The sequence below is a fragment of the Rhodnius prolixus genome, unplaced genomic scaffold (assembly GCF_049639745.1).
Source record: "Rhodnius prolixus isolate KJV_2025 unplaced genomic scaffold, Rpr scaffold_21, whole genome shotgun sequence".
NCBI lineage: Eukaryota > Metazoa > Arthropoda > Insecta > Hemiptera > Reduviidae > Rhodnius > Rhodnius prolixus.
Window position 1 is genome coordinate 1,425,848 of NW_027411606.1, and position 15,192 is coordinate 1,441,039.

Below are 15,192 nucleotides of genomic sequence, written 5' to 3' on the forward strand. Positions count from 1 at the left end.
TATCCTACCTTAATTAATAATAGATATATACAAAATAAAACTAAATTTACAATATTAACTGAAAACACGATCAAGATGGCAACTTGCCGCCATCAAGTCAGTCATATGATGGTAACCTTCTAAGGGTAACCTTCCCGCTATACCTTAGTATCACTCAGTATTCACTGTCGATTTCATACGTTTATATGTTATTTTTTTTCTTCTTCTTTTCATTTCAAGACCTAACCAACTAAACAGACTTCAAGATATTAATGTAACCAAATTTGTTACAGGCGGAGAACCAATAGTGAAGCCGGAGAAAAGCACATCTCCAGTTCCAAGTGGTAAGTCTACTTTGTAAATATAATTCATTTGAATTGAAAATATCTTTTATTTTTTTCCCTTCACGTGTTGAGAGTTTCTTCATAGTAAGTGGTTACCTGTTTGCCCAGTATATCACTATACTACTCTCTAAATGTATTACCATTGCTTGTTGATCGATTTACCAGGGTTGGCAAGAATCACCACTATTGGTCACTATGGTAATTTTCCAGTCTATTAATTATGACAGATATCATACTTCTCGTTGAATAATGTATATACTTCTTATGTTCGTGATGTGAATAGAAATTATACTTAATTATAGTTAGATTTGAATAATTACGTTCTAAATGGAAACTTGTATAATATGTACCAGTTGATTTGCTTTTTCTTATTTACCAATATAGATGGAATAAAATTAAAATAAAAGAAAGAAAGAATAGTTAACATGCTTTTAAAGTAAATACTTGTAAGAAACGTAAGAAATATCTAGCATGATCTCATTATCATGTAAAACTAGAATTACAAACCATTCACTTATTCTGAGATGTAGATATTTATTTGCACAAATACCTATAGCTATTTTGAGTTAAGAAGGTCGTACCCTGTTTGCTGTTGTGAACAAGTTTATTTTTTATCATCAATTCAGTGTAAGCATTGAGTCACGATTGCTCAAATTCTTGAAGAAATCATTTAGCTAGTTGGTTTTCAATATTTTCTAGTATTTGTCAATGGGTGAGTTGATTATAGGCTACTTATTCAAGGTGTCTCACTTTTCCTTCTGGTACTTCAGCCAAAGTTAAGGTTCTTCTATTTACTTACCACTTCTTAATTTCTTTTGTACAAAAATTTTGTCAACCTAAGAAGCTGCAATAGATTTTGGTTTTTGAGTTGCATAAGTATGATTTTTTACTCCCTGAAGAAATAATTTTGCCATTTCGACCAAGATCTTGGGGCATATGCGCCATTATTCTGATCCAGAAATCCAGAAGGAGCGAAAGTCAGTATTTGTGCTTAAAATGACATTAACTGAATTGATTATTTCTGACGGGGAACGTACTTTTAACGTTTTTTGAATAACCCTAGGCTAGGGCAGAACTCTGAAATACGAGTAGTGGTTGTTCCCAGTAAGGAAACCTAACACAGCCTTAGTCCCAACTTTAGTGATTAGGTAAATAAACAGTAATATAAGACTTAATTATTTTATAATTAAACCTCAGACAATTATAGCTGCCAAGTCCCTAAACAATCTTACTTTTGCAATTTGAATGGGAGCTTAATAAAGTAAGATGTTGCCATTGTTCACAATTGTAAACTTCTTTTTTTTTTAAGTTTTACCGATTTGCTAGATAGTTTGCTGTAACTATCATTAGAGATTTGTTCATCAAAACTGAAGCTGCAAAAATAAAAGTGTAATTATCTACTCGCACCTAATTAAAACAATCTTTAAATATAAATAACTAATGAGAATTGATTAATTTCAGAAAATTTAAACTTGTAAAATTATCATTTTCAGTTTACATTCTTTTGATATTCTTACGGTGTGATTTTATGCTTTATCAACTGAAATCTGTATTATATTCAACGTTAGCGAGCAAATATGGAAACAGAGTAGCTAACTACAGATGCTTTCACTTGTTTAATGTTCATACGACTTTTACTCAAGCCTATTGTAATGTTCTCAGAGCTCTCCAAAAATCAATGTTCAAGAATATTATTTCAAAGAAAAGCTAAAACGGAAAATAAAAAGAAAATTTTCACTTTTATTTAAGTAATTCACGAAAATCGGTAGGCGCTACGATGTTTACAAAAAAGATAAGAAGTAGAAGATTTTCTGAAGATGCCAATTTTGCCCATTTTTCAGCAACGTATTTCTCGATATCTATTAGATCTGGGTTGTTGCAAAAAAATACATCTATAAAGGAGGTTTTGCCCTTTATTTTAAAGAAAATTTGGGAATTTTATCTTTTGTAGAAAAAGAGAAAAAAATTGTCAAAGTTGGGTGTTTTTCAACGTTACAGCTTTTTCGTGCACTTTTTTGACGACCAACCCTTATACAACTGCCCTACCGGACAGATTTAGTTTTCTTCAGCAATTGTATTTTGTTCAGAATTTTAGCGAAATATTTAATCGGCGTCTTAAGGAAATAGTAGATCATGCATTACTATGAAATGTCTGTCACCTTTTGAGGTCGCTTAACTTATCCTTAAAGGTGCACTTTGTCCAATTTTTTTTGGAAAAAGTAGAAGAAGGTTTCAAATAAAACTCTTATAGATCAACAAGAATGCAATAGGCGCCACGGTAGCCGAGCGGTTAGAGGCTAGACCTGCGAAGCTAATGTGTATTGTGGTACTGGGTTCGATTCCCAGTCTTTAGGCCTTGGATTTTATTTAATGGTTAATAAAAGAAATTTACAGTAAAGTATGTTTGCTAGTCGCCTCCGTCCACGACACCTAATTGGTAGTTGGACGTTAAGCCCCGCCTGAAAAAATAGGCGATTACTTTACTTACAAGAATGCAATGAATATTTTTAAAAAAATATCGTAGCAGCTGTTTTTTTGATAATTCTTTTTTAAAAAACTAAAAAAATTCTATCAATAATGTGAAACGTGGTATTTTTCAATTTATTAAAAAACATTTTGGTCAAAACTTGTCGCATCTCTTGCGGTCACCAAGTCGAAATTAGGAACAACCTGAAATATTTTGGTTTTTTAAATGTACTGACTGATATGCGCATACAATTAGAGAACCTAAGAAAGTTGTATTTCCGTTGAAAGGGACGCAAACTCGTAGCTCTGTATAATCGCATTATTTCCTTTTATGAGTTGTAAAGAAATAAACAGATTTACTAAAGTGTCTTAATTGTCGTAATTTTGGATTACTAAGAATTACAGAACAGATGGACGTTTATTAATATTATTATTTATTAATAAATAAATAGGTAGGCGAAAAGGCTTGATGGATTAGGGTATATAATATTAAAAAATTGGCAGCCCAGTATTGTTGGTTTGGCTTTTTGGAAATATAGGGGTAATAATGAAAGACTGTAACCAACATGTACGCGTCTGGTGGCGATCTAGGGTGCATTTTGGAAGTTGGCACTGGATGAGGGCATGCGGGTGTTCCACCCTCCTCAATCATTACCAATCAACCCTTGTTTTGCATCATCACCAGCCGCGTAGGACCACCGCCCTTTTGGTGAGGCAAACTCCACCCTTCAATAATCAACCTTCATCATAGTAATAACCGTTATTTTAGCCTTCCTTTAAATGTTTCTTTTGTTCAGTGTTTAAAAGATTGTAATTAATCATTTTTAATTGTTAACTCAATTGGGAGATAGTTTAAAATATATGTATTCAGAAGGCAGTGATGGATCAAGTTATGAATTTAATTTTTATATTATAGGATTTTCACTGGAATTCGAACAGGTTTATTGACCTAAAAGAAGTCCATGTAAAGCACCACCTACTAAAATGATTAGGTGACAAGACAGCTTACCAGAGTTCATTTACAGTTAGTTCGTGCAGGTCAATTTACCAAGGCCAACTTTGGTGGTTTTTGAAACATGAAAATATTAGTAGTTACTGGAACTTAGATCTGATTACAGCGTTAATTCTCTTTCAACAATCTGGCCATCACTATTTAATCACGTGGGTATGATTGAAAAATAAATGCGAAGCTAAGAAACTCATTAAAAACAATTTTAAAGCTTCCAGTTCATAAATTTCAAAAAAAAAATTAGAACCGAATTAGAATCCAGTAAATTCAGCAAAATTTTGAGTTTAGGCACAATTTGAAAGCTTCGGTTTAATTAAAGCTTTGCTCTAGATAAGAAGGTTTGGATTACTTTTACAATAAAGAAGAGGTTTATGAATATTGAATTCAAAATACTGTATTTGGGCAAAGTTCTGTAACTCGTACCTAGAAAAAAAGAACGCGTAGACGTTCAATGTTCTTTGTTGTTCAGCGATTTCAGCGAATATAGTTGTTCATGACCGGTTTCTTGTTGGTAAAATCAGCTGCAGGAACTGTTGCTATGCTTTAGAAGGCTTGCTTGCAGAAGGAAGGTTTAAGGCAGGCAAATAGTTTGCTTCCATCTCTCGTTTAAAAATTGGTGTGGACTAACAGTTGTACAGTTCTCAGAGAAGAGAAAAACATGAACATATTTTTTAAAAAATTTAAAAGTTAGAGATTTGATCAAATCTTCCAAATTCACATCGTTTACTCTAAAGACAATCTAATTTGTGTGCCATGGTGATAGATAAGTACTTGGTGTTAACGTAGGCGCCACGGTAGCCGAGCGGTTAGAGGCGAGACCTGTAAAGCTAATATGTATTGTGATACTGGGTTCGATTCTCGGTCTTAGGCCTTGGATTTTATTTAATGGTTAATATGACAAATTCATAGTATTCGCCTCCGCCCACGACACCTAATTTGGTAGTTGGATGTAAAACCCGCCTAAAAAAATAAGACAATTACTTTACTTTTAATTGTTGTTAACGTACGAGGGTCGTTTGAAAAGTCCGTGCAAAGTCAGAGAGATAGCACTACTGGCGCGTATCGAGGTTATGTTTAGTTAGTAGCATCTCTTGGAAGAACACACACCAAGTTTCAGCCAGATCGGTCTATTTCTTTGTGTTTGGCATTCGTTTGAATCGAGGAAGTCGAGTGATTTTCAAATCGTGTGAAGTGTTGCAAGGACGGTTTGCAGCTGTTCCAGAAGAATCCGCAGGACTTTAAGCGTCGTTTCGTCACTGTGGATGAAACATGGATACATCACTACACTCCTGAGACCAAAGAACAATCTAAACAATAGGTTACCAAAAAAGGCGAAGACCGTTCCTTCGGCCGGAAAGATTATGGCGACTGTCTTTTGGGATTCGCAAGGAATAATCCTCATCGACTATCTGGAAAAGGGTAAAACTATTACAGGTGCATATTATTCATCGTTATTGGACCGTTTGAAAACCGAGCTGCAAGAAAAACGCCCACGATTGGCCCACAAAAAAGTCCTTTTCCATCACGACAACGCACCAGCTCACATCTCAGCAGTTGTGGTCGCAAAATTAATGGAAATAGGGTTCCAACTCGTTTCACATCCCCCCTATTCTCCAGACTTGGCTCTCTCGGACTACTATTTGTTCCCCAATATGAAGAAATGGCTGGCGGGAAAAAGATTTTATTCAAACGAGGAGGTGATTGTAGAAACGAATGGCTATTTTTCAGACTTGGACAAATCCTATTATTCGGAAGGGATCAACAAACTAGAGCAGCGTTGGACGAAGTGTATAAGCCTAAAAGGAGACTATGTTGAAAAATAAAAAAGGTTTACCCCCAAAAATTAAGTAGTTTATATTTTTGCACGGACTTTTCAAATGACCCTCGTACTGTTCCCTTAGTTAAAAAAATCATTTTATCTATTAAAAGATAGCACTTATGAAATAGAACTCATTGTACGATCCAAAGAATCAACCAATCTAATGATAGAACTCACAGCATCCTGCCTGCCAAAAAAAGTCGTTAGATTAGTGATAAAAAGATGAGCATTCATGTTAATTCTACAAAGGATTTTTGGCTGTAGCGGTTGTAATGTGTTTATGTTGGTTGAATCCAAGACGCTGCATACTGGTGGTCAGTGTTGATTTGTACATTCGAAGATCTAAAACTAAAAACTAAAAGAGGAGCATATTCTATTACTGTTCTATTCTCTGTTTAAAAATTATTAACTAAATTCATACAAATAAAAATTATAAAAGAAATTATTAGAAATTTGATATTTATAAATGCGGGTGTTCCCAGAACTATTGGTATTCTATTTTATATTGTACAGCAACAGTACAACAGATGGCTGGCAGCAGTCGTAGGAAGTTATTGTAAACATTTCCTTAATAAATAATGTATGACGTGGTGACCATTTAGTAACATAGCTGGAGGTTTCAACAGTTGTGTTGAGAGTTGTTCAGTGTTAAGGTTGTGAAGAAGAAGGAGAGGGGAATCGACAACAACCAGAAGAATATATAAATATATATATAAAGGGTGATGACAAAAAATGGCGTATAGGATGGCACGCGCCCGGAAGGGGTTGGAAACTTTTTAACCACGTGATCGCCCACGTGGCTACAGTCACCACTACCGTTAACCCCTTTTATGTTATAAACCATTAATGGTACGGGATAACAAGCCAACACTTACTACGTGTGCCCCATTACTAAAAATCGACTGCACCCTTATTAATGGAGGCATCAGATTTCTTTTATTTTCCTTCCATATTATTCGTTTTATTCACGATTCCAAAATATATTTTTAATGTTAGTATTATAATAAATAATTAACCACATGATTTTGTCTTTCAGATGGAGGTTTAAATGGTGAAGCCGAAGATCTAAGTCAGGACAGTGTCAGCTCTAGTAGTTGCGAACCGACGGAAGACGATAAAGGCGCTTTGAATCTGGTTAGATTTATATTTACATTTAATTCATAAATATATTATTTGCTCATTGTTAGATGCCATTAATTAAAGTAAAATTAAATCCCTCTTAATCGCGTTAAACCTATACAACGGCAGAAATAATCTAAATCAAAACTTATGAGTCATAATGTACAAAGAACAGTTGTTATTTCACAGCCCTTCACACATTTCTAGCAATCCTATCTAACAAATATTCTACTAACGTATGGTTCTTAGAAGATTTGATGAAAATTAAAATATTCCACAAGTATATTCTATAAATTAACACTAATAAATTATCTAAGTTTACTTAAAACTAAATATAATAGCCTTATTTTAACGTTGCTTAATATTATGCAGTAGGTTAGATTGCATTGTATTAAAGAAATTTAATTTTGTATCAGATCCATTCAAAAATTAACTTTTACAAAGTAAATAACTAATCATAACCCATAGAAAATGAAAGAAATTGAGATGCGTGCGCTATCTGTTCTACAGCGCTTGAACTAAAGGTCCATATATGTAAATTAGTAAACCATAACTAACAGTGATTTTTCTGAATTATACTGAGTGTAGTAGCTTTAAGGATATACCGTTATAATTTTTTTTATTCAGAAAATACTCTCCTATAACTTTTAAACGATTAAGATAATAATAAATGTTTAAAATATAACCTTTATTCTTAGATATACGCCCTCCATGTTCTTAAATCAGAAGACAAAATTTAATGTAGTGGGGTCACTTTTGCTTCCTAATTAATGAAATGAATGATTAATTAGCATTTTTCTTAATTAAAAAAAATCTGCTCCATTATTTTTGCTTAACATTATTCTCTTTATCTTTTAATTATAAACATTTTTCGCATTTTCTTTGCCTAATTATTTTTATAACTTTATTTGTTCTTCGATTTTGCATTTCTTAATAAAACTAAGAGAATTAGGATAAAATGTTTTTCTTGTTTAAAGAGTCTAATTCAATAATTTATAAATATTTTCTTATAATAATCCAGAACATAAATTCATTCTATGTACTGACTCTATAATCTACAATCAAATTTTGCCCTAGTTAATATTAATGTGCATGATTTTTACATACCATTCGTTCTCAAATTTAAATTTTACTTTTAATCACTTATTCGTGAATCTTAAATTGATTAGGTTTCTACTTGGCAGTATTTATTTTACTGTAGTGGAAATGTTCTACTGAATATGGATCGCTATTTTACTGTCGCGTATCATTAATACTTCTGAGTGCAGATGGCTATTAGCAATTGATCATAGTGGGTGTGCCTGAGGAAAACTTCTTTCTTAAAGCATCTATCTAATTAATTATCTATTCCTTAACGACTTTCTAAATTTTATGATCCTATTGAGCTATTTGTTGTATCCCTCTCTGCTGGAATTCCTAAAGTCATATTTCCCTATATCTCAATACTATTCGGTGCCTCAAATGGAAGACGTGAGTAATTTAATACCTTTTAGAAGTATCGTTGATGCTCGTTTAAAATAACCTCGAAAATTTCCTTACTTACCATTTTATTAAAGACCTAACAGATTATAAAATCTAGGAATTATATAATTTTTGTTTTCGATTGAGACTACATTGTCCTTTTTCCCCTTATATTTGATTAAAACAGGGGAAAATGTCTTTCGACATTAGATTTATCGATAAACTGAACGAGCGCATGTACGATGAAATCATTTTGTGAATGCAACACTGGATAGAAGAGGAGGAGGAGGGTATGTTGAGGAATATGAGGCTATTAGGTAAACATAGAGTGTCCACAGGAGGGTGTGTAGTAGGCAATTTCCTGTAACCAAGTATAACCTCCCCCTGGTCTTCTTATGGGTAACCTTCATTTCACCAGACTGCCCACGGGCCTCTACTTCAATATTACTATCTTTTCTCCTTTTTTTCCCTCTTTAACCCAAAACTCGTTCATTCATTCATCTTTCACTGCAAACGGTTTTTCAATCAGTTCGCCATGATTTCTATTTTTTCATTACTCTGATAGAAGTGGTTATTTTAAACTTCATTACTACTATTACTATGGGACTGGGCCTTGGCCTCCTCAATATGATTCCGCTTAATCTTCATTAAGTAAAAATAAATGTTTCCTCCGCACATCAGAACTTGCTAATCCGGTTAAGTAGCAATAAGATTAAATATGAAGGCTTCAATAATAATAAAACATTTTCATACAAGATTCTTAATTTCAGCATCCTTAATCCAGTCTTAATTAATCGTTTTATATTAAGAGATATGGACTATTTTGTTTTCCTTCTTAGTGTAAAGCGAGGAAAGTACTTTTTATGAGCTGTTTCTGATTTAATCAACATCATTGAATCGACAAATGATTGCTGATCATCTGTCAACTTTGTGTTTAGTTAGGAATAGAGTTTAAATTTTGCTATTTTAATTAAAATTTATCTGTAAATATAATTTTATTTATTTATCCTTTTAATGAGATTTACACCTGTACCTACAGGGTACAATAGGTAAATGTGATAGGTATAAATAAAGAGCGTGGCAGACGTGAATGATGGTCATCCAGTGATGGCCGCCATTAGTCACCCAGTTGGTCACGAGGCCAACGGCGCCTCAGCCGTCTTCGAGGATTGGAGGGTAGCCGTAGTTGAAGATAAGTTTGCAGCTAAAGGGTTGGGATGAAATGAGAGTTTTTTATGAAAATTTTTATATCGGATTTTGGCAAGTTCGGAGATGAGTGGAATTTGGAGATCTGTATGTATTGTGCGGTTGCTAACATAGAATGGAGCGTCTGCTATGCGGCGCAGTATTTTGGATTGTAGTGTTTGCAGTATATTGATGTTGGATTTTTTAGCTGTTCCGTAAAGTTGCGAGTCCGTAAGTCCCATATTGGTGTGAGAAGAGCTGTATAGAGTCGTCGTTTGTTCTGTAGTCTGGCTAGAAGTTTGTATCGTTTGTTTAGTTCGGTACGTTTAAGTCTCGTATGGAGGTTCCAGGTAAGTCTCTTGTCTAGGTACATTCCAAGGTACCGCACATGGTCGGCTGGTGGGGTAGGTGTATGTTGTAAGAAGACAGGTGGTGGAGTTGGAGTGTGAAGACTATGTATTTAGACTTAGTTGGGTTAATTTTTATACGCCAGTTTTCTAACCAAATAATATAATTAAATATAATTAAAAAATTACTCTAACATTCATTAAATTAATATTACTATAACAAACAAACAATTCTGCTTTTTCCAGCCCTAAGATGAAGGGCATATTTTAATTTTTTCGTCCCAAAAAAACGTTTTCTCTTTTTTTTCGGGTTAACCACTTATTCGCTTTTATTAGATGAGAAATAGAGCATACTCCTTTCGGTTAAAAATATCAGGCAAGTTAGGCTTACCTTTATGAAGACTTCTAGTAGGTTAAGGACCGTCATAATCTGTATATCCTCTTGAGTTACCTATAAATAGAATAGATAAACTTTATTTCAAGTTTGGATCTACATTGAATTTACCGAATAGTTTTCCCTTGTAATTTCTGAACAACTATCCAGAATATCGATCCACTATGAATGAGTCAACACAAAATTGGGGGCAGGGGTCACAAACTAGAAAACTATTTAATGATAATTCATTAAACAAGCAACGATCAATTCGTTCATTCAAAATCTCGGTAGACTTTTTAAGATTAACAAATCCTGTAGATTCTTCTACTTTCTAGAATTTTTTTTTTTTTGCAATTCGTAAGCTATTTTTTTAAGTTTAGTTTTTATCAAAATATCTACTGTTTATTTACAATAATTTCATTTGACAGGTAACGGAAGGCCAGAAACAAAGCAGATCTGTAGCCGCACCACACAGTCCGCCAAATCCGACAAGTGTCCAAGCGGCAATCGCTGCTATACAAGCAGGTCAATTAAGCCAAGTGAGTTTACTTAAATCATATTCTTACTATTATGTTACCCATGAGAGTTGGCCAGCAAGCCCATAATTATTTGTTCTGGGTCTCGAAAGTAGGATATCTGTATCTAAGTAAAATCTTAAGAAGAATGTGGATGAAAGAAAAATTTAGAGCTACTTAATAGCTACTTCCAAAAATTTATTTCCCAACCTTGATTTTGATTTTATTTTAATTATTTTTTATTAGTAAAATAAACGTATTGTTTTCATTCATTTTTACATCATTTTAACTTTGTATAAATGAAATAAATAGTTCATTAATTTTCCGACAATACACATTGCTAGAATTACCAAGCAGAAACAAACAAAAATTTTTCTAATTAATTATCTTTTATCTTGTTCTCTAAATAGAATGCAATACATTTGCAGCTAATGGTACAATCACAAATTGGCGGTGCTAGTCTTCAAGCTTTTCAACAACAATTACATCACCACCTGCAGCAATATGTACTGTTTCAACAGCAACAACAGCAGCAGCAGCAGCAACAACAACAGCAACGGCAACCACAGCCTCAACCACAGGCACCTCCTACGTCAAAACACCATCCACAATTTTTCATGCATAATCAGGTAAGGGAGTTTGTTACAGTAATAAAGAGAATTGATATTTATAAATTTATTTATATTAAATATTCTAAATTATCTGTATTAAAAAACCAAATAGAATATTAATAAAATTGTTACATAATTATGTAATTAATAGTTACAATTATGTAATTAGGGTCTACTAGCTCCAAGTCTGAGGCAAAGTGTCACCCCACCTAGGCTAACTACACATTCTGTCCAGGTCCTTGTTTACATTATTTACAATTTAAACATAAATGTTTATTAATTATTTAAAAAAAAATTATTTAAAAATCTGTTTTCTTTTTCCACAGAGTGGACTATTAGCAGAAAATAAAGGTAGTCCTGTACCTAAAGTGCACAGGCCTCCAATACCACAAGTACATAGTATGGAACCAGATGAAACTACAGACTTGGAAGAACTGGAACAATTTGCCAAAACCTTTAAACAGAGAAGAATTAAACTCGGTAATTTGATAATTTTTATTAATTATTATGAGATAATAACTATAGTACTTTAGTTTAAAAATATTCTGCGACGTTAAAATTTTAATTGTAATTAAATATTAACTGCCCTCGATATTGCTAGCATCGACACACACCATGAGATAGCTACCATAATCTCTGTATCTTCTTCTTCTTAAATGGCGCTACAACTCATGAAGAGTCTTGGGCCTCCTCAAGACGTGCCCGCCAGGCGTCTCTTTCCTGCGCAGCCACCCTCCAGTTATGGAATCTAAGCAATGCCAAAGCATCTCTTGCCATACAGTCCTGCCCACATCGCGTTCTTGGTCTGCCTAACCCTCCTGGGACCTTGTACACTACCATCCATAATTTTTTTTGGGTATTTCTTCATCCCCCCATCCTTGCCACGTGCCCTGCCCATCGCAGTCTTCGGAGTTTTATAATTTTAGCGATATCCGGTTCCTTAAACAAAGCATATATCTTCCGATTTTTCCTGATTCTCCAGTTCTGTCCATCACGTACTGGGCCATAAATTCTACGGAGATAATCTCCGTATAGTATCGAAAACCGTCTGTTGAAAATTCTTCTCTGAAAACACAAAAGAATAAAAGCATGTCCTTCTCTAAATGCAGGTTTTTCTTTCCTTTTTTGCCTGCACCTTGCATGCAATTTTATCCCTGTCCATTCTATGCATTCCCTAAACTGTAATGAAAGTTAATACGAGGGTCGTTTGAAAAGTCCGTGCAAAGTCAGAGAGATAGCACCACTGGCGCGTATCGAGGTTATGTTTAGTTAGTAGCATCTCTTGGAAGAACACACACCAAGTTTCAGCCAGATCGGTCTATTTCTTTGTGTTTGGCATTCGTTTGAATCGAGGAAGTCGAGTGATTTTCAAAAAATGGACGAAAAAGAATTTCGTGTGTTGATTAAACACTACTTTATGAAAGGCAAAACGCCTCAGGAGACTAAAGAGAAGCTAGATAAACATTATGGTGACTCTGCACCTTCGATTAGAACAGTTTATCATTGATAAAATCCATGATATGGTGATGGATGACAGAAGAGTGAAGGTGCGTGAGATTGCTAGTGCTGTGGGCATCTCGAATTAACGGGTACATAATATTTTGCATCAACATTTGGACATGACAAAGCTATCCGCAAGATGGGTGCCGCGATTGCTCACGCTTAACCAAAAACGAAATCGTGTGAAGTGTTGCAAGGACGGTTTGCAGCTGTTCCAGAAGAATCCGCAGGACTTTAAGCGTCGTTTCGTCACTGTGGATGAAACATGGATACATCACTACACTCCTGAGACCAAAGAAAAATCTAAACAATGGGTTTCTAAGGGGGAATCTGCGCCAAAAAAGGCGAAGACCGTTCCTTCGGCCGGAAAGATTATGGCGACTGTCTTTTGGGATTCGCAAGGAATAATCGCATATTATTCATCGTTATTGGACCGTTTGAAAACCGAGCTGCAAGAAAAACGCCCACGATTGGCCCACAAAAAAGTCCTTTTCCATCACGACAACGCACCAGCTCACACCTCAGCAGTTGTGGTCGCAAAATTAATGGAAATAGGGTTCCAACTCGTTTCACATCCCCCCTATTCTCCAGACTTGGCTCCCTCGGACTACTATTTGTTGCCCAATATGAAGAAATGGCTGGCGGGAAAAAGATTTTATTCAAACGAGGAGGTGATTGCAGAAACGAATGGCTATTTTTCAGACTTGGACAAATCCTATTATTCGGAAGGGATCAACAAACTAGAGCAGCGTTGGACGAAGTGTATAAGCCTAAAAGGAGACTATGTTGAAAAATAAAAAAGGTTTACCCCCAAAAAATTAAGTAGTTTTTATTTTTGCACGGACTTTTCAAACGACCCTCGTATGTATACATGCATTGGTACTTTATCTTTTGTAATTAAATGTAAACATTTAATAATAATATTTATCTATCTATTTATCAAAGTTATACTAAACCTGGAGATATGTTGTTATTTTGATAATAATGCTAACCCTCATATTATCAATCTTAAGCGATTGTTTATACATTCGCTAAATTAATTTTTGAGAATTAGTTTTATTAAATTTATCGGTAAAAATATCGTTTTGATGTTTCAGGTTTTACACAAGGAGATGTAGGTCTGGCAATGGGTAAATTATATGGAAATGATTTTTCACAGACAACAATATCTAGGTTTGAAGCGTTAAATCTATCATTCAAGAATATGTGTAAACTAAAACCATTATTACAAAAATGGTTATTAGACGCTGATAATTCGCTCAATAATCCAAATTCACTTAGTAATCCAATGACAACGCCCGAAGCTATTGGAAGACGACGAAAGAAACGTACATCAATAGAGACTAGCGTTAGAGTTGCTTTAGAAAAAGCTTTTGTTCAAAATCCAAAACCAACATCAGAAGAAATTTCATTATTGGCCGACAGTTTGACTATGGAAAAGGAAGTAGTAAGAGTGTGGTTTTGTAATAGGTGAGTTTTACATTTTTTTTTCAAAACGGTCTATTTTTTTTTGTGTGTGCTAGTTTTGTTTGTGAAATAGATAACATTTACAAAAGGCCTGTCCATATTAGCAACTGCTTATTTTGTTTCACTTTTAATGAATCTGGATCTGATCTAGATGTCCGAAATTTGAAGTAAAGTTAAACCAAATTAGATCTCCTTTAGAGGGCATATGTTATGGATGTGTAAGTTCTATTGCGGGGAATAATAATGAAGAGAACGATTTTTGGTGAATATCGAGGTGCGGTCTCAAATAAAAACAACTTTTTTACTTTATACCAACGTTTCGGTAATTTTTACTACCTTCTTCAGGGTATTATAAAAAAAGTTTGTGAAATTTAATGTGGAGCTGCGAAGTATATCATCATAACTGTAGAGCTCTACATTAAACTTCACAAACTTTTTTTTATAATAACCTGAAGAAGGTAGTAAAAATTACCGGAAACGTTGGTATAAAGCAAAAAAGTTGTTTTTATTTAAGATCGCACCTCGATATTCACCAAAAATCATCTATCAACAACGGTAGAAAAAAACCCAAACCATCAATAAAGAGAACCCTTTAATGGTGGGCTATAATTCACTGTGAACCCAAATAATTCACTTCTTTCAACTTCTGCAAGCCCTCTAACCATTTGTTATATTACTCCTATTAGAGTTAGTTATATTCATGTTGCATAAAACAAATCTGCAGTTTCTAGTTGCTAGAGTAGAAATGTAGGTTTAGATTAGACTAGGGCGGCCTCGAGGCCTACGCCACTGCGACCCCTTTGGATCTATTGTGGCTCCCCTCACTCTAAAGCTCACCCTCCAGACCTGTCCGTTTAATCAGACTCTTGATGCTGGAGAGCAACTCTTGGGTAAAGCTCTCCAAGGCCTTGGTCTTTCCTCTCCGAGAAGTAACATCCTTAGCTCAGACAAGCCCCTCACACTGACACAACACGTGCAGTGCCGTTTCCTCTTC

The 15,192-nt window shown here is 34.5% G+C and overlaps 1 protein-coding gene across 3 annotated transcripts in view; it reads left to right on the forward strand.

The window, feature by feature from the left end:
- LOC141455098 (POU domain, class 2, transcription factor 2-like) overlaps window positions 1-15,192 on the forward strand; it is a 290,468-nt gene that overhangs the window by 266,980 nt on the left and 8,296 nt on the right. For 2 of the 3 annotated variants that reach the window (XM_074129961.1, XM_074129959.1), the window contains 7 exons: window positions 273-323; window positions 6,654-6,751; window positions 10,534-10,644; window positions 11,031-11,249; window positions 11,401-11,466; window positions 11,558-11,711; window positions 13,829-14,201. In XM_074129961.1, coding sequence (XP_073986062.1) covers window positions 273-323; window positions 6,654-6,751; window positions 10,534-10,644; window positions 11,031-11,249; window positions 11,401-11,466; window positions 11,558-11,711; window positions 13,829-14,201 — 1,072 coding nt within the window. The remainder of the gene's footprint in view (window positions 1-272; window positions 324-6,653; window positions 6,752-10,533; window positions 10,645-11,030; window positions 11,250-11,400; window positions 11,467-11,557; window positions 11,712-13,828; window positions 14,202-15,192) is intronic. The other variant, XM_074129960.1, reaches the window with a different exon arrangement.